The sequence below is a fragment of the Peromyscus eremicus genome, chromosome 4 (genome assembly GCF_949786415.1).
Source record: "Peromyscus eremicus chromosome 4, PerEre_H2_v1, whole genome shotgun sequence".
In the NCBI taxonomy this organism is placed as follows: Eukaryota; Metazoa; Chordata; class Mammalia; order Rodentia; family Cricetidae; genus Peromyscus; species Peromyscus eremicus.
The window spans coordinates 117,830,789-117,855,577 of record NC_081419.1 but is presented as its reverse complement, the minus strand read 5'-3'; the positions used below and the strand labels follow the sequence as shown (position 1 = coordinate 117,855,577).

The 24,789-nt window shown below is 46.2% G+C and overlaps 1 protein-coding gene across 4 annotated transcripts in view; it reads right to left on the bottom strand.

The window, feature by feature from the left end:
• Positions 1-845: 845 nt before the first annotated feature.
• The window catches only part of Banf2 (BANF family member 2), a 40,245-nt gene continuing 16,301 nt past the window's right edge, over positions 846-24,789 (bottom strand). The window contains exons 2-4 of one of the 4 annotated variants that reach the window (XM_059261543.1): positions 13,281-13,421; positions 10,404-10,532; positions 846-1,043 (exon numbers count right to left, since the gene is read on the bottom strand). In XM_059261543.1, coding sequence (XP_059117526.1) covers positions 897-1,043; positions 10,404-10,529 — 273 coding nt within the window. In that variant the 5' untranslated portion in view covers positions 10,530-10,532; positions 13,281-13,421 and the 3' untranslated portion in view covers positions 846-896. The remainder of the gene's footprint in view (positions 1,044-10,403; positions 10,533-13,280; positions 13,422-24,789) is intronic. The other 3 variants (XM_059261544.1, XM_059261545.1, XM_059261542.1) reach the window with 3 other exon arrangements.

Genomic DNA, 24,789 nt, shown 5'->3' with positions numbered 1-24,789 from the left:
TAGAGAAGGAAACTCTTGTCTCAAAAAACAAACAAACAAACAAACAAATTAAAGTGTGTGTGTGTGTGTCTGTGTATGTGTGTAAAAATTGGGGAAATGGTTCAGTCAGTAAAGTGTCACATGTGGTGGTTTGAATAAAAATGGCCCCCATAGTCCCATAGGGAGTAGTGCTTAAATTAGGAGCTGAGGCTTTGCTGGAGGAAGTGTGTCAATGGAGGCTGGCTTTGAGGTCTCAGATGCTCAAGCCACGCCCAGTGTGACATTCTCTTCCTGATGCCTGCTGATCCAGATGTAGAACTCTCAGCTACTTCTTTAGCCCCATGTCTGCCTGTGTGCTGCCATGCTTCACCATGATGATAATGGACTAAACCTCTGAAATTATAAGCCAATCTCAACTCAATATTTTCCCTTATAAAAGTTGCCATGGTCATAGTGTCTCTTCAATAGAAACCCTAACTAAGACACCACACAAATAGAAGGACCTGAGTTTGGATCCCTAACACCCACATCAAATGAAATCTGGTATGGTGGTATGTGTCTAGAGACAGGAGGATTCCTGATACTTGGTGGCCAACTAGTCCTGCCCAATTAGTGAGCTCCAAGTTCAATGAGAAACCTTGTCTAAAAAAATAGGAAGATAGCTGTGCCAACTTCTGGTGTCAATCAGCACTGCCCCCAACAGGTACACTTGTATATCACACACACACACACACACACACACACACACACACACACACACACACTCTCACATATACTCATACACACAGACACACTCATGCACACATACACTTATACACAAATGATAATAAAATTAGAAACACAAGCAACAACTTGGAGCCTGGGTGTAGATGGTGATGGTATCATTTATCTGGGGTAGAGCAGCCAGGCCAGGGTGTTTACAGGAAGCAGGCACACCACTCCTTCAGGCAGGTGGAGCTCTGGCGGGCTTCGTACTCCGTGGCACCACAACAGCAGATGATCCACCTCTGGAATTCTGCCTCATTCTTGTGCATCAGAAGGAACTGTCCCAGCAGGATGTAGGCCTGGGAAGAAGGTCAGGTGGAGGAAGACAGGGGTTACCAGAATCCCACTCCGATGTGCCTGGCCTCTTCCCGCCATCAGTACTCAGCTGTCAATCAAAGGTTGGGGTGTGGGTCAGACAGGGAAGGGTCCCTTGTCAGGTCAACTCCTGACAAGCCGTGGGGAAAGGTGAGGTCAAGTTAGTCACATGCATCTCTTAAGCCTGGTCTAGGGACTGTCATCCTGCAGTGACAACTAGGCCTTTCCTCAAACTTGAAAAAATTCTCTGGGATCTTGTAAAAGAGAAGTTTCTGACTCAGTATCTAAAACTAGGGTGGGATCCCAGAATCTCCATTTCTAATAGGCTCCCAGATGAGGTTGGGCCAATGACAGTGTCTTGGGGGGATAGGGCGTAGGTGGCGAGCATACCTCTGTACTCCTTTTAGGCTGGTCATTTAATCTTTTCTTTGGTGGTGGTGGTGGTGGTAGTGGTGGTAGTGGTGGTGGTGGTGGTGATGTGTGTGTATGTGCACACTGTGGACTAAATCCAGCGCCTTGCATGTGCTAGGCAAGTACTCAACCACTGAGCTACTTCTGCAGTCCAAGTAGTTCCTTCTTCAAAACACATCCAAAGCCGAGCTAGAGTGTGACTCCCTAGCCCAATGCTTTCTCGATGGCTGGAATATAGGGCACTTCAACCTCAGCACTCCTAGCACGCTAGATGATTCTACATTGTGGGGACTGTCCTGTGGACTGCAGGACATTTAACAGCATCTGCTATCCCCCAGTTCCCAAGACAGAAGAAATCATAAGGATTTCCAGATATTGCTGGAGAAATCTTTCTCACTTGAGAACTGCAGGTGTGGCTGGCAGGTGAAGGGCATGGTAGCATCCATTTGGCTCTGCAAACTACCTGTGTGATCTTAGTATCTCAGCGGGAAAGGAGAGTCACAGAATCTGAGGCCCAGCACTGCTCTGCCCTGACGGAGTGTGTGTCAAATCAGAAGGCCAGGGAAGACACATGCTGAGGAGAGTCATCCCCGAGGGAACAGCACAGACGGCAAAATCATGCTTAACCTTGACCCTCTTTTTCAAGCCTCAGACTGGAGCTGTATCACTAGCCTCTCTCTCTTTTCTCTCTCTCTGAATGAGCTTTTCTGCTTCACAGACTGAGCGACAAGCTACCAATTTCCCTGTCTCTCCAGTCTGTGGACAGCCAAGGTGGAGGCTCCAATTGTGCGAAAATAAATAATAAACAAATCTCCTCTAATAATTATATATAATCTCCTGGTCCTGTTTCTCTGGAAGCTCCTGATAATGTAATTCCCGAGAATGTCTGTGGATAAAAAACACATGGGCAGAGTATAATGGCACAGATATATGAAAATGCCACCGCAGGAGCCGTCACTTTGAATGTTAACTCTAAAACTTAATTTAAAAAATTAGAGACTGGGGAAATGGCTCAGTGAATAAGAACATTTTTTTTGTGTGTAAGCATGAGGCCCCGAGTTCAAGTCCCGAGTGCCCACATGAAAAGCTGGCTGTGGTCATGCATGGACCTCTAACCCTAGCATTGTGGAGTCAGAGATATCTGGGGCTTGCTGGCCAACTGCCTGGCTACAGATTCAGTGACGACCCTGTTTCAAGAAAGTAAGACAGTAGAGCAGGACAGCTGACGTCCTGCCCCAGCCTCTGCATGTACATCCATGTGCATGTAATACACATAACACACATACCCCAGAACAAAAAAGGGAAAATGTAAAACACATAGAAGGCATAGACATTAAGTGCACCCTGATTCCTGGTTCTACAGCAATTTTGTAGTCATGAGTTTTCTGCCTGCTTGCCCCCCACAGCTCTCACGTCTTCACCAGGCTGTTATTACCAAGGAGCAAGACAGTAGAGCCCTGGATGAGATAGTTATTACACAGCAGAGACTAGATTTCAGGTCGCAGTATCTATCCATCGCTGGGGTCTGGTTTAAGGGCTCTCTCTCTAGCCAGGAATTGAGGGAGATTCAGCTTCCATCCACACCTTCAAGTTCCGGGTCCTTCCTAGGAAAACCTGCTCTTGGCTCTGTGTTGACTTTCCATTACATAAAACAAAGCAAATTTCATTTTAGTCAAAGGGGATATATAAATGTGTGTGTGTGCGTGTGCGTGTGCGTGTGCGTGTGTGTGTGTGTGTGTGTGTGTGTGTGTGTGTGTGTATGAAATCGAATAAAAGCTGAATCCTAGTCACATTAGAGTTTGTAGGTGTTATTTTACTTATTTGTAGTGGAGCTGGGATAAACCCAGGGCTTTGCTCACACTCCACAAGTACTCTACCATTGAGCTCCCCGCTGCCCTTCAGGGCTTAATTTTAGATATTGCTCAGTTGTTGAAAAGAGAAAGGAGCTATGGACTTGCAGTGATTTTTTAAGGCACAACTTTATTTAAAAAATATAAAACCTAAAGCCAGTGTCTTAACACAATCTCATTTTTTATCAGTGTCCTCCCATTTTCGCTGGTGGATTTCGCTGAGATGGTTTTAAATCGTGATTTCGCAGCCCTAGCAGGCACTGAGTGGTCACCGAGGCCTGTGCTGTAGTTGTAGAAGGGCCAGGGTGAGTACAACAGGGTATACACAGAGCTCCACAGGAGAAGAACTATCAGGGAGATTTGTAACAGCACGCTGTAGGGCTTAGGGATTTAGTAGCAGAATTCTTCCCTCGAAGGCACAAGGTCCTCAGCACCAGGACAAAAAAATAATAATAATAATAATGACAAATAGCAAGTGATACTTTTGAGCCCTTTGGCAGGCCACCTAATGCTGGAGACCCTGACACGTATTAAATCATTCCGTTTGATTCTCATGGGTGTTCTGCCCACCCATTCTTTAGATGGTGTCCCTTGTTGAGAGGTTGAGACTCCCTCCTCTGTCCACCCTGTTCTTCCATATTCCAGCCATCTGTAGTCCAGTCTGGAGACAAGGCATCCTCTGCCTGTTTCTGAGGCTGGCCACAGCCTCAGCTGGTGTGGTAATCAGAGCCTCTGTAGCCTGCAGGGCTCAGCGGCCAGCAAGCCCAGGAATGTGTGGCAGGCGGGACCCAGGCAAGCTTTCCAGGAACGTGGCAGGGAGAAGGGTCTCTGAGCCAAGTTGCAATCTGAGACTCCATCCTTCTGGGCTTTCCCTGGAGTCCCATGCTGGCACCTTCCAGAGAGCCCAGAGATGGACTGCCTTCTTGCTTTATCCTCGAGGGCGTCACATGAACCCAGGACTCTGGTCTTGATCAATCAATGCCTTTTTGGTTTCCCCACTACCTCCAGAAAATGAACCCCTGACCAGAAACCCTGAGGCAAGGAGGGTGGTACAGAAACACAGACCCCCAGGCAGGACTTTCTACTTTATGTCACACTGGCCAGTGGCCATGCCACAGCCTGGGACACACGTTTCTTCCTGCAGTAACAGATGGTGGCTCAAGGGCAGACTTGCTCTCAACTCCAAGTCCACCCAGGGAAACTCTGCCAGGGTCTTCCCCCAAGTTGTGTGAACTGGTCTCTTAAGGCTAGTGTCCTTGTTAAACTGCAGCGATTTGAATCTGCCCAGAGGCTGATCCATGTAGTTGCCTGGGACCCTGCACACAGAACGTCAGTAGACTCCTTTAATGCTATGCTGTCTTGATGCATTTACACTTGATTTCAGCCCAAAGGCTAGGAAGTGATAAGCCTTAATACATTTAAAAAGATCTCATCTTGTCCTTCTGCATTGGGCCCTGCGAACCAGGTAGCTGGCCCTAGTCTGCACTCATTAAAATGTTGACTCTTCATCATGGCACCTGGCCTTGTCAGACTGAGATGAGCTGTAGTGGCTTCTCTTATTATCAAGCTTCTAGCACATTCCTTTGCCCTTGATCAACAGTTCCCAAGCCCCCATACAGAGTGTACCTCCCACTGTTGCAAGACCCTGCTGTGATTGTATGACTCTTCTGGTTTCCTTTCAACAAACATGCATGCTTTGGTCTTCAGTAGACGTATCCAGGGGTACCCTTGCAAACCCAGTGTTTCTGAGTCACTCCAAGCTTAAAGCACCGAGTCTTCAGTGTGAGTGCTCAATCCATACAGGTTCTGGCCCTCTTGCCTCTTCTCTGTGCTCCTGAGACATATTATTACATTATTCATTTATTTCTACAAATTCGACTTCCACTGGATCCCTTGTATTTCATCTCACCACACTACGCAGAGTAACCTCCAAGCTTAAGTGACTGGTTCCTTGCAAGGTTCATATGCCAGTGGTAGGTTCCAGTGCTAGCAGAGGACAGGAGAAACTGGGTTCCTCAGCAGTTCAGCTTTAAAACCTGGGAACATGAGGAAGGCAGCAACTGGTAGTCCTGGGGCCTCCTGGTCCTGAGCTCAGCCTCCTGGACTCTCTTCACATTACAACAGAGTGACTTTGGGATGAAATTGGCCATTTCAAGGACCCCGGGTTGGAAGAAGGTGGGTCCACAGATGCTCATGCTCGCAGTCTGACTTTATGTGTGTGTGGCAGTGGATAGGGAGACAGAGCTCCAGCCTGGCTGCGGCAGGTCTGACACCATGTGCATGATGGATTTTTCCACTCGCATTATCCCTTTCCACCCGGCAGCTCTCCTGCCACTGTTAAATCTTGACCACTGCTGTCCAGGAGAAATAGTAAATGAGCCAGCCACGTAAGTAATTTTAATCTTCTAGAGGCCACAGAAGGAATAAGGGGGAAGGAAAAAGACGAAATGCATTCCGACGATATACTTTATTTTCTTCCATATTTTCAAAATATTATTTCAGCATGTAATCAATAAAAAATGTTATGAGATGTTTCACATTCTTTTTTAGGGGAAGGCTTTAGCATCAAAGAGCATGTTTGATATTTTTAGCCCATCTCCATGCAGACAAGGGCTTAGCAGACACAGGGCCAGTGGCTACCATTTTGCATTTAGGTCCTCAGGCAAGAGTTGATTGCCCCAGTGATCGGCAGGTGCTGAGTAACTAGCCAGACCTGTCACATGTTTTGGCCTCTGAGCCCCTGAAGAGGTTCAGGTGAGTCAATAGTTAATGTTTTCTTCTTTAAAAACTATCTTGTGTGTGAGAGAAAGGAGGAAGAAAGAGCAAGCAAGTGTAGAGGGCGTGTGCATGGGCACTTATGTGCTATAGCAGCACACATTCCTAGAGGTCAAAGGACAACCTCAGGTGTCAATCATTGCCTTCCAGTTTGAGACAGTCTTGTTGGCCACTATGTGAGACAGAAGCCTCCCGTTTCTGCCTCCCAGCTTGCTGTATGCATGTATTACAGACATATGCTGCCACACCGCGCTTTGCATGACTTCAGGGGATCATGCTTAGGCATGACAAATAATTTACCCCTTCAGCCATCTCCCCAGCCCATGTTTTCTTTTTGAAGCCGGGCTTCACTGTGTTGTCCAGGCTGGTCTGGAATTTATAGGCTGAAATAACTCTCTTGTCTCAATCTCCCGGGTCACTGAGCCTACAGGCATACACTCCTGTACCCTGTGAAGAATCAATAGTTTTAAAAATCATGATTTAACCATGAGGGGTAGACCAGTAGTCTGTCTGCTATAGAGGAGGAGACACATGTCCCGTTTCTTCATGCCAGCCATCTGCTGAAGCGAAGGAAGTTCAGCACAGGGGCAGGGGAGAAGGTGCTAGAAGGTCTGGTGAGTGTTAGGGAAGATGTCTGCTCAATTCAGGCCACACCCCTAGAGAGGTGATAGATGTGTGGGGGCATCCTTGCTGACTAATTAATGATTTCTTGTTCCCTGTGCATTCAGCAGCCTGGTGGCTCTGGAGAGAGCTGGTGGCCCAGTAAAGAGCCTAGGCAAGCAGGTGTGAGGGCAGCCCATGGAGCTGCATCCCACTAGCTATTTAGCACAGGCACAAAAGGAGCTGAGAGAGCCACTGCCCCTAGGAAAATGCCAAGAATGTTTTGCAAACAAGTGTGACCCCTGAGGCAATATTTGTTCAGGGCGAAGACGAGAACTCAGCCTGGGGAGAGAAGAGGAAGAAAATGATGGCCGCACTTCAACAGAGGCTGGTAAAGAAAGAGGTTGGGCCGGGCAGTGGTGGCGCACGCCTTTAATCCCAGCACTCGGGAGGCAGAGCCAGGCGGATCTCTGTGAGTTCGAGGCCAGCTTGGGCTACCAAGTGAGTTCCAGGAAAGGCGCAAAGCTACACAGAGAAACCCTGTCTCGAAAAATCAAAAAAAAAAAAAAAAAGAAAGAGGTTGGGATGAGGCCCTGAAAGACCCCCTCCCTGTAGGTCCCCCGTGGGCAGAAAACAAGTACCCCATGGGCTGCATTTTTATTGACTAGCCCCGAGATCCCTGCCTTATGGAACCTTCTTATCTCGGATCTGTCATTCTGGCCGTGCCCACAGATCCATCAGCATCCTGATGCATTTGTTCACCTTGTAGGTGACACACCTGAGCATCCTCCTGGGTACTCTTATAGGCCCAGTCAGGGTCTGATGGGTCCCAGGTGCTGATGTGGAATATAACTATCAAATCTTTTTTTTTTTTTTTTATAACTGCCAAATCTTAATCTAAGCCCCTTCCTGCTGGATATAAGTGCATGAATCTTCGTGTGTTATTTATGACAGTACAACCTGTGGCCATTCTCATTCCCACTGGGGATCTCACAGAGCCGACTCCCAAAGCCTCTGCACTGCATTTTTATTTTACCTGACTTTATTACTTTGTGTTGTGTTATATCTTAATGTGGTATTGGATAAGGACCACAGGTCCTCTCAGGTGCTGGGCAAGCACTACCACGGAGAAACACTGGTCATGCCTCCATTTGCACTGACCTTTAAAAGTCAAGAAACTCAAGTCAAAGGACAACAATTACCAGCCCCCATCAGTGTCAGGAGTCAGTAGCTCTGGGAATGCTCAGGGCCCTGAGCGGAATGCTGGACACTGTGCTGGCCAGTTGGTCATGAGCATAAAGAGAGTTCTTGTCCATGTACTAAGATGCCCATAGGAACTCCCTGAAGTCCTGTGTATGCCAGAGTCAGGAACCTGAAACATGTCTGTTTATTCATTCATTCCGTTATCTCCACCACATCTGTCTCTCTACCTATAATCCTTACTTAGAGCAGAGTTCAGCAGGAGAAGGCAAGACTATATCATAAAACAAAGCGAAAGTTGACAGGGAAAGAGGATGTTGTTTCACAGGGAACGACTGGAGAGTTGGGGCTGCTCTTTGTCTTGGGTAATGGCTACCTGAACCATGCATTTGTAGAAAGTCACAGAACTGCTGTATGTAGTGGCATATGTCTGTAACATACAGGAAAATCAGGTAGAAGAACCACAAGTTTGAAGCTAGCCTAGGTACACAATGACGCGCAAGCCAGCCTGAATTCCCAAACCCTATCTCAAAAGAATAAACAGACAAAAGTCATAGAACTACGTGATTTAAAAGGGATAAAATCATTGCACACAATTATACATCAATAAGAATATTTTTAAAATGTTGAGCATAAAGGAACAACCCAGTTATGGAAACATGGTGGATAACAGAACAATGGACACCTTTGGGGATGGGATTCTCTCTGGTTGGAAGGAGGTATTGGAGGCCATCTGGAAGAAAGTTGGGAGGTATCCAGTCCCTGGACCTAGGTAGTAGGTACATGGATATATCTGTCTGTGTAAAAAATGTACTGGGCCCTACACTTCATACAGTGTGTGCTATACACAGTAGAGGAATGTGTTGCTTAATCTTCATTGTCAACATGTCTGGATTTGGAATCCCCTAGGAGACACACCTCTGAGCTTATCTGTAAAGTTGCTTTAAGAGAGAATGAACTGAATGCAGGACTAGCCACCCTGAATGTGAGTTGCATCATCCTGTGGATGGAGGGCAAAGGAGGAAGCCAGATGAGCATGGGCATTCTCCTTCCTCTGCTTCCTGGTGACATCACAGACCATGCCTTCCCCACCATAATGATTGTATGACTTTGAACTATGAGACAAAACAAGCTTTCCTTTGTGTTAGGTATTTGGTCACAACCAGGAGAAAAATAACTAATGTAAAAAAAAATAATAATAACAAAATGAAAAGAATGATCACCTCTTTAAAAAAAAAAAAGCCATGTAATTTAAAAATTCTCCCTTAGTCAGACTGGCCTCCTTCATTTAACTGCTTGGGAATGGCCCTCCCCGTTTATCAGAGAAGAAAACATCAAGTCCCCTCAGCCATGTGGCTCACTCTGACAGTACCACGAAGTGGATATTCACTTGGCTGAGTAAGGGGGGTGAGATTCACAACACATAATAACAGGTCCAGTGCAGCATGCCAGTCAGAAACCATGGGCCCAGATGTTAAGATTTGAGTACAAAACAAATATAATGTCAGTCACATATACACATGCAACAGTTCTGGGCCTTTAAATGTTTTTGTTGTATTAGTAGAAGATAACTTGATCATTAATGGCATTGCCCTTGGAAGGGAACAATATAGCTCTCATAGGACCCTGACTAGTTCTTAAGAGAGCAATTTGTATAAAAGGGCCATGAATGGGGCCTTGGGGATATAGCTTATGGCAGAGGACATGCTTAGCAAATGGAAGTCCCTAAATTCAATCCAAAGCACCAAAACAAAGGAATAAACAAAAGAGCAGAATGGTCCTTTTGCACCCTCTGGCTTTCTATTTTACCCTGTGATCTCCTCACACCAGCTCCTGCCCATGATACCATGCTGTGATGTGGCTGGGAGGGTCCTCACCAGAGGCCAAACACATAATGTCACCCAATATCAGACTTTTAACTTCCAAAACTATGAGCTAAGTAGAAATCCTTTCTTTATAAAGTCCCCAGAGTCAAGTATTTTGTTACAGCAATGGAAAGTAGACTAATACATTCCAATGCCAATGGCTATCCCTGAGGCCATTCTCAGGCTAGGGACGAATCTTAGAATAACTCTTACCTCATCACCTAGGTGGAGCTCCCAGACTGCTGGCTCTCAACATGCCATTGTCATGCTGGTGCCCAGACAAAGACAAGCAAGAAGCCACGGACCCTGCCCTGGAAGTGGAGAGTGCTCCCAAGTCGTCGGTCCTGACAGCTCTGTCCCAGGTTTTCGTAGCAGGCCTGGCTCTGTCAAGTCCTGGGTGTTTGAGTACTGAGCTGACCCTGTCAGCCTTGGCTGCTCTGCACAGAAGCAATTCTATTTGCCATCATCTACAAGCCTTGGAGACTCCTAAGCACATGAGGTCGGTGGAGTGAAGTCCGTGGCATCCTGCCAAGTGGCAGCTTTTTTCTCTGATGGCCGCTCACTGAGGCACATGGCAGGGGCTGCCATCTGGCTAGAGGAAGGCAGGTTAGAAAGAAGAGGTAGGGAAGAAAAAACAAGGTACCTTGTTGAAACCTTTGGTGACCAAATTGATGGCAAGCTCCCGGCTGACTCCGTCCACCCAGGCCACATCCTTCTCCCCAATGGGTTCAGAGAGGAAGGCTCTCAACCTAGGAGACATGTGGTCCATCTGCTGCAACAGATACGGGAAAGAGAAAGGGTTAGATGTCTGATTGCTCATGCTACAGTGGACGTTGGGGAGGTCCTTCTGTCTAAGGGACGGAGGGCAACAGATGGCAGGCTGGAGTCTATCATTCCACATCTACTGGGGACTTTGAAATACCAGGTGTAAAGGCCTGTGCTGGAGGCCTTTACACTTCCATTCCTACCTGGGTGGAGGAGAAGTGTGCTTAACGGTTGTGGTTGAGTTAGATCAGTGCAACTCCATGACAAGTGAAGGCGAGGTAAATCCTAAGAATTCTAAGCTCCTTTCCATCTCTTTCACCCAACACACTCAAAGAAACAATTGTTGGGCTAGTAAGAGGACTCTGGGTAAAGGCACTGGCCACCACCCTGATGACCTGAGTTTAATCCTCTAACCCAGTGTGTGGTGGTTAAGTTTTAAAGATCAACTTGCCACAATTTGGAATCACCTGGGAAGAGAGTCTGGATGAGGGATTGCCTAGATCAGGCTAGCCCATGGGCATGTATATCTAGAGGGGATTGTATTGTTCATTGACGTAGGAGGACCTGGCCCACTGTGGGTGGCTCTGTTCCCTAGGCAAAGGCTGCTCAACCGTGTAAAACAGAAGGAAGCTAGCTGAGCAGGCAGGTAGCATGCGTGCGGTCTTTTCTCTCTACCTCTCTGCTCTGCTCTTGACTGTGGGCGAGATATGACTAGCTGCCAAGTTCCTTCCTTGACATCCCCTCATGATGGTAACCTGGAATTGTAAGCTGAAATAAATCTTTTCCTCCCCAGGTTGCTTTTTGTCCATAATTTGCCACAGAAAGAGAAACGAAGTAGTCTTCCGACTTCCTTACACCTACCGTAGCACGTGTACCCACCACCACACTAATGATAAATGTAAAGAAAAATTTAAAGAAAATGTCATAAGGTAACACTTTTTTTGGGGGTGGGGAAGAACTGCTTTCTTTGGCTAACTAACCTGTCCTCTCTCTTAGCCACCTGATTTTTTTTTTCTTGTCAGCCTTGTGTTTTAGCTTTTATCAAACTCTGTGATGGTTGACAGATAAGGCATCATAAAGAGCCAAAGTCCAGCCTGAGGGTGGATGTGGTACAATCGAGGCAATCCCATTTCTTTATCAAGACTGCTGTCATAGCCCTTATCCTGAGCCCCTCCTGTGAGCTGTCCACACAGGCTGGGAGTGGCACTCAGCAGTAAGACACTTGCCTGATGGTCAGGAGGCCCTGGGATAGATCTCCAGAAGCTAAAAACAAACATTCGAAACCACCCACCAGCAAACAAACAAAAAAACAACTCCTCATGCTCTGGACTCTGTCACAGTTTGAAATGTCCCCCATCAGCTCATATTTTGAACGACTGGTCCCCAGCTTGGGGTACTATTTTGAAGGCCGTGGAGCCTTTAGGAGGAAGGGCTTTGGCTGAAGAAACTAGGTCACAAAGGGTGGGGGCCTTTGAAGGTCAGACCCTCCACTGCTTCTGGCTTGTGTTCTCAGCTTTCCAGTCCGCTACAACGTGAGGAATCCTTGCCAGGCACTCCCACCACTAAGAGCGGCTCCCATCATGCTTTTCCTGCCTCAGTGGACTGAAGTGTTTCTGAAACTGTGTGTCAGATACTCTGTTACACTCGCTCAAGAAGAAAAGAGTTACCTATACCCCTGACTTCCTTCTCACCCAGCTTTGTTGGACGCAAGCCCACAGCCAATTGAATGGGATCACTTGTGTTCAGGTCAGCCCGGCCCCTGTCCTTGCCCATATGTCTGTCTTCTCTGGAAACACCCCACAGACACCAGTTCTGGACGCCTCCTAATCCAGTCAGATTAACACAAGTGATAGAACACCTTGCCTGGCATTCACAACACCCTGGCTTAAACCCTCAAAGCTAGGGAATTTGGGGGACATGCGTTGCCTCCTATCACGGCTCTGTCAGCACAAGGTCTATGTCTCAGCACAGCCAGGTTTTTAGTAGAGCCAAGATCCAAGATCACCTTCCTTGCTGCACTGGGATGAACGTCTCTTCTCAACCGATCCCACATTTGAGGCTTGTTCATTGCAGAATCCTTTTCTCAATGTCAATTTCTGTTTCAGTTTGTGATTTGAGGGGGGGGGGAATAATCCAATTTAAAATGGCTCATACAAGATGGAATTAGGGCACGCTATCAAAAAGTCCAAAAGTGGTCAGACATGTTTGGATCAACATAGCTCTCTCGACTCAGCCTTCCTTTGCTCATCAGCTCAAGTCTTAGCTTAAACTCTCCTCAGAGATGAGCTGGTTGCACTAGAGCCCACCATGACTTTTGCAAGCAGCACCCCTCTTCCAAAAAGAAAACAGAGTTAGTTTTCCCTACAAAGCCTTAACAAATGCTTCCTGTAGTCCATATTGTCATACCCGAGGCCCTATAATAGAAGTTCTGGCCTGACGTGCATGTACTTCCTCTAGGATTGCGAAGCTCTTGAGCTGCCTGGGTCCAGGGTGCTGGGTCAAAAACTGGGATGTTTACCATGTTGCTAGGGATGATTACCCAGCATCAGAACAGGATGATGGTAGAGAACATCTACCACAGAAATCCTCAGTAGATCATGAGGACTCAAGGGCTGCTGTTGCCTCCTCATGGCCTTCTCTCCCCACCGCAGCCTGGTGCTTAGGGTACCTTGACTGACACATGGCAGACACTTGACAACATAAACGTGTGATCAGATACATCCAGCCTCTCCGTTCCCGTCTCCACCCTCCTGACCTTTGTGCCAAGCAGTTCTCCTCTTGTAAGCCTCCTTGTCTTCCGGTTCGTTTTGGAACACCTTAAGTTGAAACCAAACTCTATGAGAAAAAGATGGATCCGAAGGCTGTAATTTTAGAGGGCTCCGTGTGTCAGTAGACCCTAGGAAGGAGAGAAGACAGGAGAGGCTGTGGAGGGTCCTCTCACACTGCTGCTCAGATCTGTAGACGCCTGAACCCTAACCATGACGTGGAGGGCTTCAACCACTCTTTTAATCTGTGTGTTGTTTCCTAATACAAAAGACTGCTCAGGGCCAGCATTAGCAGATGAACTCCTCAGCACCCTTGGATCGACAAGCTAATGGTTGGAATTAGTGGTCTGCTCGGGCGCAGGCCAGGCTCAGGATTTCTGAATGAGGAATAGCTTGGAAGTCCCATGGGCCATGCTAACTTTGCTGAGGGAAAATTCCACCTACTATCCACCTTAGCCATCTGTTAAGATAAATCTCCCCCACGATACCTAACAACAAATGGAAACTACAACAATGTTATCAGTGTGCCAGCCCCATCAAAGACCTGAACGATTTCTGTGTTTGTTTTTCCCACAGCTGAACCCACTCAGCTCCTTGAAATACCTCCAAACACCTCTAAGGAGATGGCAGGAGCGTGTCTCCTCTCTAGGCCCACAGCAGGGATGGCAGTGAAAGGTCTTGGTGTTCTTTAGGATGACTTCAGTGGATCTCGCTCAGGTGAACGGCCTCCACAGAAGTAATTCTTTTTTGTTTGTTTGTTTGTTTTAAATGCCAGTGTAGAGCAGAGGTTTTATTTTAATTTATTATTTATTTATTTAATGTGCTTTGGTGTTTTGCCATGGGTGTCAGATTGCCTGGAGCTGGAATTACAGAGAGCTGTGAGCTGCCATGTGGGAACCGGGAATTGAACCTGGGTCCTCTGGAAGAGCAGTCAGTGCTCTTAACCACGGAGCCATCGCTCCAGCCCCCCACAGGAGTAGTTCTTGATTGTCAAAATGGGAGGTCAGTGGGTAGGAGGACGCTACTGGCATCTAATGGGCGAGTCCACAGACACAAGAAAACTTGCTCAGGGCAGTCCCCACAATCTAGAATTATCTGGGATAGCCGTGAAAGCACAGACAGATGAAGAACCATCGGAGGGTGGAGAGGAAGGCAGGCTGGGGCAGACTCGGGAGGTGGCGGGACAGCTTCGAGGGGTACTGAAGGAAGGAGGGGCTGTTTGGAGAGAGGAGACTCCAGTGGCCAGGGGGTTCTTTCAGAGATTTTAGGGTACCCCAGTCAATTCTCATATGGGTACTTTCCCTTTATAAGCATGGACCTGGCCTTTAGGGGAGGAGAGAGGGAGGGAGGGAGGGAGAGAAGGAGAGGGAGAGAGAGAGAGAGAGAGAGAGAGAGAGAGAGAGAGAGAGAGAGAGAGAGAGAGCGCCCAGGTTCAGGTGTTATTCTACAGACCACCACACACGTTTTACTTGAAGATGTAGATAGAGAGTTGTTACTGGTTTGGACAAGTACTTGATTCTCATATTACATAATGTAAAAGAGTCTGAAGGAACTAAAGAAAACTAGGTGGGACCATGCTAGAAGGGCCTAGTGTTCTACTACAAAGTATCTACTAGAAGCTGTTAAGATCTTGAGCTGCTGTAGGAAAGGCAACTCAGCTGTTTGGACTGGGAGAATAGTTAGTTCTAAGCCATTTGTCCATATTACTTTAATGACCTTTATATTATTACTAGGGGACAATAAATGCTGTGAGGTGGTTCTGTTATTACTAATAATGATAATTGTTTGGTCCTAAACCACTACACACGGTTTGATTGGGAATGTAATCAACCCAATCACTATGAAAGTGGTCGTTTGGAAATTCCTCAAAAAATAAAAACAGAATTACCACGTGACCCAAACATACCTACCACTCCTGAACACAGACCTGAGGGAATCTAAGTCAGCGGGCCACAGAGACACCTGCTCACCCACGCTTACTCTAGCGCTATTCACAACAGCCAGGGTACGGAACCAGCTTAGATGCCCACCAACAGATGAATACATAAAAAATGTGGTCTGTAGACACAATGGGGTTTTGTTCAGTTATTACGTCATTTGCTGTGGGAAAATAGACACAACTGGGGATCATTCTGTTAAACAAAAAATCCAGACGCAGACAAATATTGCATGCATTCTCTCATGTGCAGAATCAGATTGAAAAAAAAAATAGAGGGGGGACTATGTGAGAAAAAGAAGGGAACAGGAGGAGGGGGAGGAGGTGTCAGGGAGAATGTGATCAAAGTATGTTACATACATGTGTGAAAATGTCATAATGAAACACTGCTTTGTACATATTTTAAAAACACATTGCTTTTAAAAAGAAAATCTTCGGCCCTAAATGTTAATAGTGATGAGGTTAGAGACCCCGGGCTATAAATAATAGAAACTATGGATTCAAACACTCTTAGACAGTAGATCCACTCCCAATCTCACATAACCAAAAAAGCTTCTGACGACAGAGATTTGGGATTTTGTCAATTGGTGTCTCAATAGTCTCATCAGGACCAGGTTTTCCGTCCTCTGTGTTCCAAGATGATGACAGAATTTTCTCTGATCCCTTCTGCCCAAAGGAAGGTGGCTCCATTTCTCCATTAGTGTTCCTAAAGGGACATCACCTTCCCTTAGTTTCAAGGCCTAGAATCAGACAACATGATTCCTCCTCATCATGTCACTGGCCTAGAGAGAGATCATCACAAGGTGGTGAGCTCAGTCTCCCTGAAGCTCAGCCAATGGCAGCTTCCTGATAGGAAGGGCGGAAGAAAAGAGCAGATGCTTGAGAGTCAAACATCATCTTCTAATAGTCCAGCACAGACAAGCTTCTTTCAGAGTCTGTGCAGGGACTACCTGGAGCCTTGTTGAAAATACCACAGGCATGGGATGGACCTTGGGGTATGTGTTTGCAACAGGCTCCATGGAGGGACTAGGATTGCTGGTCTACAGGTCATATGTTGAGCAAATCACCACATGATGTTACACATTCCTTTTATGCTATGTATTACATAAAACTGCCATCTTGGCCTGATGAGATGGTTTAAAGGGGGTAAAGGCAGTTACCACCAAGCCTGATGACCTGAGTTCTTTCTACATGGGAAGAGGAAAGAACTGACTCTCATAAATTATCCTCTGGCCTCCACATGTGTTTTTGTGACATGTATGCCCCAATCCCAATGAATGTAATAAAAAGTGTTTTTAAAATTGTCGTTTAACCCTCTTTAATGTGTAGTTCAGAAATGGTGAGTGCTTCCACGTTGATGTGCAATCCATCTCTGAGGCTCTTCATTCTACAAACAGAGCCTCCATATCCATGAACAGACTCCCCCATCCTCCCTTGCCTACACCCTGGCCTTCAATTGTTTACTTTCCATTCCCATGGATTGGCTGATCTAGACACCTTATATACATGGACTCTCACAGCATCCTTTTGTGAAATTTTACTTAGCATAATGTCTTCAGGGTTCACCTATACTGTGGCTTGTACTAGAGCGGCCATCATTTTTAAGGATGGAAAATATTTGACCTCTGTGAGGATTGCTGGCATGAACATGGGAACATAAGTGTGCCTATGAAGTCCTGAATCTAGCTCTTTGGGGTATAGATCCAGAAGCAGAAATGCTGTATTACATGGTGACCCAATTTCAATTTTTTCAAAGCAATCATCATAGTTTTGCATTTGGCTTAAACTTGGTTGCACATTATACTCATGTGAAGATTTTTTTTTTTTTGGTTTTTCGAGACAGGATTTCTCTGTGTAGCTTTGCGCCTTTCCTGGAACTCACTTGGTAGTCCAGGCTGGCCTCGAACTCACAGAGATCCACCTGCCTCTGCCTCCCAAGTGCTGGGATTAAAGGCGTGCGCCACCACCGCCCGGCTCATGTGAAGATTTTTACAAATGACTTCTGTTTTATTTCCCTGCCAGGGAAGACCCTCCAATTACAGGTGTTCTCTCAGTGGCTGCATTCTGAACCACAAAGGACTGCTCGGGGAGGACACACTGGCAAGGAATGGCCTCAATCAATTCTGGTTTGAGATACTCAGGAAGTCATCTCCTTAAATTAATAAAGGAGTCAGTGTTTCCTCCTCAAGTTTTTAATTTATTTATCTTGGGATTTGGCTGGGCCTCCAAATCTTTAAAAGCCCCTTAGTGGAAGCTGGGCATAGAAACATGCACCTTTACCCCTAGCACTCAGGAGGCAGAGCTAGATAGATATCTGTGAATCTGTTCTACATAGAAAGTTCTGGGACAGCCAGGGCAACTTAGTGAGACTCTGTTTCAAGTAAATACCACCTTCCTCAAACAAACAACCAAACAGTATCATCATCACCATCACCACCACCACCACCTACAACAACACCTCCTTTATAAGTGTCTGAGATTTGAGAACCACTACTTCCTTATTTTTCTCAGAAAGTTTGGGCTACTTTGCTAGAATGATGGGCTCCAGCTGGGTAGGATTTTGTGTATGACTGGTATGTCTGTGTCGCCATATGGTGACTCAGCCCAGCTCCAGGGCAGTGTCACCTCCAAACCACCAGGCACATCAGATCCTCATTAGCCACCAGTATGAAGACAATGATTCTCCCACCCCCCATGGCTTTGAACTCAGAGAACTTCAGAGCAGCCAGGCCTTGGGAATCACCTGCTCCATTTTCTTTCTTTTGAAATTCAAAAATATTTCCTTATTTCAAAAGAAAATTTATCTGGAATGTATTTATGTGGTGCAATCAAAGCAGAATTACTCTAGGATGTTTGGAATGAAGCAAGATCAGGGAGACCTGGGAGCATCTCCCTAGCTACTGGTACTCCCCATATTCATCTCTGATCTAACCTAAATCATTCCACCCATTGGGAAATCAAGGCTCAAGAACTGAGTTCATGGGCTAGAGACCATGTGTCTGTTGAGCAGCCTGACTTTCTGTCTCCCAGCAGAGTATCCCCCTCTGGGGACATGCAGTAGTCCCTGGACTGCTCCAGTTGGGCACAAGATTGAGTACTCGGTCACTAGATACCATCAGAGCAGCTGCAAATGCCTTGGCATAATCCTGCCAGGGAAGACCCTCTGATTACAGGTATTCTCTCAGTGGCTGCATTCTGAACCACAAAGGACTGCTCGGGGAGGGCACACTGGCAAGGAATGACCTCAGTCAATTCTGGTTTGAGATACTCAGCAAGTACCCTGCTTAAATAAAGAATAAAGGAGTCAGTGGGATTTAATCACAATTCCCAAAGGAACTACCTCCCCTTGCAAGCTCTATACTATTTAAAGGTCATTTTCAAAGGCTATATAATAAGTCTTAAAGAAGAGACCATCACAAGCACACACCCAGATAAGTAGCGTGAGATGAGAGGACTTCAGGAATGCCATGGAAATGCTTATCTGGGGTTTGGGCTGTAAGCTCCAGTTGGGACATTCTAGCAGGTGTGTCCACTCCTTGGCCCATAGGGCCACATGTACTGAGGACAGCTATCAGTGTGGCTCAGGACCAAACTGCAGACTTACTGAAAGCAATATGAGCTCTTCTTCTGTAATTTTTTTTGTGGGGGGGGGCACTCGATTGTATGGTTTTGAGCATGAACTTTGTGACAACATATATCACAAGGTCAAAAGGTTGGACCTGATGTAATAGGAATTCAAGATGGAACATCTCCCAGGAACTAAAAACGAAGTTTATATTCTCCTAGAATTGTATCAGATGACACAGAACTGTCACCCATTAGAACACAATTGTTTTCTTAAAATGTGAATTGGAAAAGAACAGTATTTCAAAGTACTTTATATAACCTATGATTTTAAGTGCATATAATTACATTATGAAACCAAGCAGTATGAGATATTAAATTTTAAACTTCCTCTTTGGCCTTGTGAGAGGGCAAGAGGAAGAGTTACAAGAAATATTATAGGGTTGTGGGTCCTGAAAGCATTAGGGATACTACCAGTTAGCTCAGTGGCAGTGGCAGAGTGCTTGGCCAGTATGCACGTAGTCCTGGGTTTAAGTCCCCTGTAGTGACCAAAAAAGAAAGAATATTACTATAAATATTTTGTCCTATTAAATACTGTGGAGGGCTGGAGAGTTGGCTCAGTGGTTTAGAGTACTTGTTGGTCTTCCAGAGGACCTGGGCTCAATTCCTAGCACCCACATGGCAGCTGACAACCGTCTGTAACTCTAATCTCAGGAGATCTGGTGCCCACTTCTGACCTCCACAAGCACCGGGCATGAATATGGTGCACGTACATACAAGCAAAACACTCATACACATGAAATAAACATATCTAAAAATTTTTTTTTTTAATGCTGTGCATTGTCGAGGCTGGGCCATCAACACTCCATCATGAGAGGGGAATGCATAAGATCCTGCCCTCCCTGAGGAGCCGCAGACAAGTTACTGTTTGCTGGGGGGCAGGGAGGTCGTATTCCTCAGGGGTGTAGCCACTAGTATGTTGCCCTTACTGAAGTAAACAGTTCCCCCACCTTGCTCATGCAGCAATGCTAAATGAAATGCAGCATGGGGGAAATAAGAAGAAATGAGAGGGGACTTGTGAGGAAGAATAATGGGTTTGGTGGGAGGGAGCAGAGCAGTGGGGAATAAAACAGTCTCAATGGGAGAATATGATCAAAATACTTCGTATATACGCATGAAACTGTGAAGGAATAATGCAGAAATACTGCAGAGTATACAAAGTATTTCTTATGGAGTTTAATGCCAAGAAAAAGTGTACCTTTCTAAGTAGGTGTATTCCACTTTTATGACAAAAAAGAATTTGCAAGTGCTCTGTTTCCTTTTTCATATAGGCCGCTAGGAATCTGAGCTCAGCCTGGTGACTGGGTACTGAAGGTAGCCCTGGTTAGCCTCCCTCACCCTAGTGTTCTAGTTGCTTTTTGTTGTTGTTGTTCAATGACTTCATTTTCCATACTTCTTCTTGTAATTTAAAATTTCAAATCCACATATTCAGAGCACTCATGCTCACCTCTCCTTCCTCCCTTTTCCTTTTCCCTCCTCTTCTGTTTCTTGAGACCTTCCATACTAAACAGCCTGGGCCTACATCAAACTCTCCATCTTCCTTCCTTAGTCTCTGAGTGCTGGGGTCACAACCATGTATTGCCGTGCCCAGCTACATCTTTACTGAATGCAGTTTTACTATACCATGGGTCTCAAAGATTCAGGGCCTGATAGCTCAAGCCTGTCCATCCCAGCTACTTTGAAGACTGAGGCAAGGGGATAACAAATTCAAGACCCACAGAGCAGCTTAATAAAGTTTTTATCTCAAAATAAGAAGGAGCTGGGAATGTAAGTGATAGAGTCCTTGCCTAGCTTACATGAGGCTCTATGTTTACTCACCAGAGAAGAGAGAGGGAGGGAGGGGACAGGGAGGGAGAGAGGGAGAGAGAGAGCTCAAAGATGTGAAGAATACGAAACCCTCCTAGGCAAGCATATTAGGGACAACCAATATCCAGCCTATATGCACAGAACAGTGCAGGGCTTCTAGCCCCCAAGAAGAAAAGCATGGAAATGAGAGCCACAGGCTGTCCCTTCCATGGCTTTGCAGTATGACAACAATGGGTAGACTGTACTGATGCAAGTGACCTGGATGGGGTGGACACACTCCCACACCCACTGCACTGGAGTCTGAGGGAATGCTGTCTACCGGTCACTGCTGCTTCCCAGAGCTCTATGCCCTTCTCTCCACTCTTTAGTCTATGGCCTCCTCCTTCAAGTGGCCAGTCTCATGGAGAAAGGATAAAAAGAAGGGTGATATTTTGTTTCCTTCTGTTGCTGTGACAAAACACTCTGACCTAGTGTTGGGGAAGGAAAGGGCTCCTTCGGCTACCACTCCCAGGTCACTCAGTGCATCATTGAAAGAGGTCAGGGCAGAAATGTAAGCAAGAACTCGAAGAAGAAACCACAGAGGGCTGCTGCTTTCTGGCTTGTGGGCTGCCAGCTTTCTTAGGCAGCCCAGGACCATCTCGCCCAGGAAAATGGCTCCTCACAGCCGGCTGGGACCTTTTAGTCAATTAAAAGCAAGTCAATTAAAAATAACAATAGTCAATTAAAAATAAGCAAGACACTTCCACACAGATATGCCCTCAGACCAACCTGATGAAGCCAGAGACTCCTTTTAGATGATCCTAGGTTGTGCCAAGGTGTCAGTGAAAGCCAGTGAGCACAGGCTATGTACTGTTTCCTTGATGCAGGGGTCTGACTCTGAGGTGTTCAGAGTTGCAGGAGCCATGGCAAGGCTGCCCTCATATAATGGAAGGGAGCATCATGCTCATGGCCTTGGAGAGCTTCCAAAGGGCTGCATTTTGTACAGTCAGCTCAGAAAGCATCTCCAAGGTGCACACAGCTCACCTCCATGTCCCGAGGCTGGCTACTCAGGTTCCTCTCTCTGTGGGGATTGCTTGGCTGGAGGATGTGAGCTTGCCAGCCACTAGTGGAGGCCCTACATGACAAGGAAAGCAGCCCTGAGAGGAGGAAAAAGACAGACCCCCCAGTACTGACTGGCGTGCTGGGTTTAGCCGTGCCTGAAGGCGTCTACCCTTGGCCTTCTCGATTATCTTAGGAAAAATCCAAGTGCCACCCACTTTATTTTAGTTGGGATGGCATTAGTTATAACAAAGGATCATAGTAGACCTTTGAGGTTCACTTAGTAGCTCACTCATTCAGTAGAGACCTGGGATGGGCATCACCAAGCCTTGGGAGCAGAGAAAGTCATTGTCAAAAACAGAGGTTATTTTTTCTGTCCTTAATCTTAGTTCCCAGTCCACAATAGAAAGCAAGATCTTTTATTTCCTCTTCTATTTTCTGGCTTGCACGTGATTCTTCTACTATAGATCTTTCTCTTGGCCAGTCTGCACGTGATGACCAAGTAAATTCAGTGATCCCCAGGGGTTCAGTGAGCATGATCCATCCCCAAGAACTTGAATCTTTGAACTCGTAAGACAGGGCCTCCAGCAGAGGCTTCTCCACAGGCCCACAGTAGGACACAGTGATCTAGGGGTAAGGATGATATCACCAAGGCCAAGGAAGGGCTCCCATCCTTGGGGAACTGGAAACGGGACATGAGTGAAGGTCATGAACTTCAGACTCTGCTGTAAGGTATCTGTGTCTGAAGGTGACTGCTAACTCCCGCTGGAGTGGCCTGGCTGAAAAGCGGAGTCCTGAGTTTGGATCAAGCTCTGCCCATAGCCAGTTCACTAAGTGTGAGCCAATCATCTGTGCTTCATCAAACCAGAATGCTAGGCGTATTGGAACTCTGCACGCTGGATCCTTGCCACGGTGTGCCTCTCTGTTCATTTACAGTCTTCAGATGGCACAAAACTCAAACAGGCTCCATCCTACCAGTTCCAAGTCCAAATAGCTCTGAAAACCAGAGTGGTTTTTTTTTTTTTTTCTCCTTTTTTTCTTTTTTTCATTTTTTGGCAAGGAGTATATACTTAGGAGCCAAACCTGGTTTGAATGGACATGAGGCTATTTATAGTCCTTATTATCCCATTCGGTGTGAGTATTTATACATTTCATCACGAGAATATTAATGGGTTTGTTTACAGGGTGCTGGGCCAGACTCCACTGGGAATGTCTGGGAGACACAGAACAGTCATCATATTATATTGCCTTCCTAATATTAAAAATGTCTGAACTCCTCAAAACTTCCACCCACCTCTCCAATGTTGAATAGGGTTCTACGAATCTCCACCAAGGCCAGTGTGTAGCCGAGACAACTGCCAAGGTTCCCAGGACACATGAATGGTCCCCAAAGCTTGTCCACACCCCATCTCATCCCATGACTATGAGTCTCTCAGCACTTTCAGAATATCAGGTTGTACAGTTATGTACTAGATCAGGTCACTTTAGTCAACAGTGGACATTATGTATGAATAGGACCCAGTTGTAGGAGTACAATGGAGCTGAAACTCCCTGTGGCCTAGAGATGTCATAGTCGTCCTGTCACTTGGCACAATGTTTGCAGCATAAACCAACACACTGATGACTGTGTAGCACATGACTGGGTAAAGTGTATGCCATGCGTGCATGAAGACTGGGTTTGGATCCCCAGCACCTGTTGAAAAGGTCAGGTGTGGCGACACATACTTAAGACGCCAGCGCTGGGAAGGCTGGAACAAGAAGTTCACAGGGCCTCACTGGCCACCCACGATAGCCAATCAGTGAGCTCCAGGTTCAGGGAGAGACCTGGGTAGCAGATTTTTTTCTTACTACTGTGATAAAATACTTGAAAGGAAACAACCTTAGAAAAGAAGGGTTAGTTTTGGCTCACGGTTCAAGAGTGAAGTCTACCATGGTGACAGGAGCTTAAGGCAGCTGGTCACGCTGTACCAGTGGGCAAGAAGCAGAGAGCGATGAATGTCGCCTGCTTGGTGGGTTCCCTTGTTCCTTCCTATTCAGTCTGAGATTCCAGCCCATGGAGTCGTGTTACCCATATTTAGGGTGGGTCTCCCACCTCAGTTAGCCTAGCGTAGAAAAATCTCTTGTAGATATACCCAGAGGTTTGTTTCCATGGTGATTATAAATCTCATCAAGTTGGCAGTGTAGATTAATCATCACATTCTGCCTCAAAATTAAAGTGGAGAGCCAGAAAGATGGCTCAGCAGGTAAAGACCTGATGGCATGAGCTTGGCGATCTGGATTTGATTCCCAGAACCCACATAAAGATAGAATGAGAGAATCAGCCCCCAAAGCTGCCCTCTGACCTCTGTATGCATGCCATTTCATGTGCATACACACACACACACACACACACACACACACACACACACACACACACACACGAATGCATGCACTACTCATACACGCCCAAAGCTCAGCATGTACAATTATCAATTATGTGTAGTGCACAGGACTTGATAATGACAATAAGCCCCTGTTACTAGCCTTTGTATTTATGATATTGTACTTTTTTTTTTTTTAAAGATTTATTAATTTATTAGGTATACAGTATTCTGCCTGCATGTGTCCCTGCAGGCCAGAAGAGGGCACCAGATCTCATTACAGATGGTTGTGAGCCACCATGTGGTTGCTGGGAATTGAACTCAGGACCTCTGGAAGAACAGTCAGTGCTCTTAACCTCTGAGCCATCTCTCCAGCCCGATATTGTACTTTTTATCATTATTTTTACTTACAAAATTTTAGTGTGAAAAAGTATGCCATGTTCTATAGCTTGGGTGACTTTCAGTTTCCAAATCTGTGAGCTTCACAAAACCCCTTCTTCTACCAACTTAGCTGCCTCAGGCATTTTGTGGCAGTAATTCAAAGGTTCACAGCTAACCTGACAGTCTTACACAGCCATTCTCTGGATGGCAGTAGGAGGCCGTGTCATGTGACTGACGAGACCTTTTAGGTGTATCTAAGTATGCTCTCTGATGTTCACACAGCCATGGACTCACCTGTTTCTCGGCACACCTCCCTAGCCTTAAGCGACACATGTCTGTTACTTCTCGCTTCTG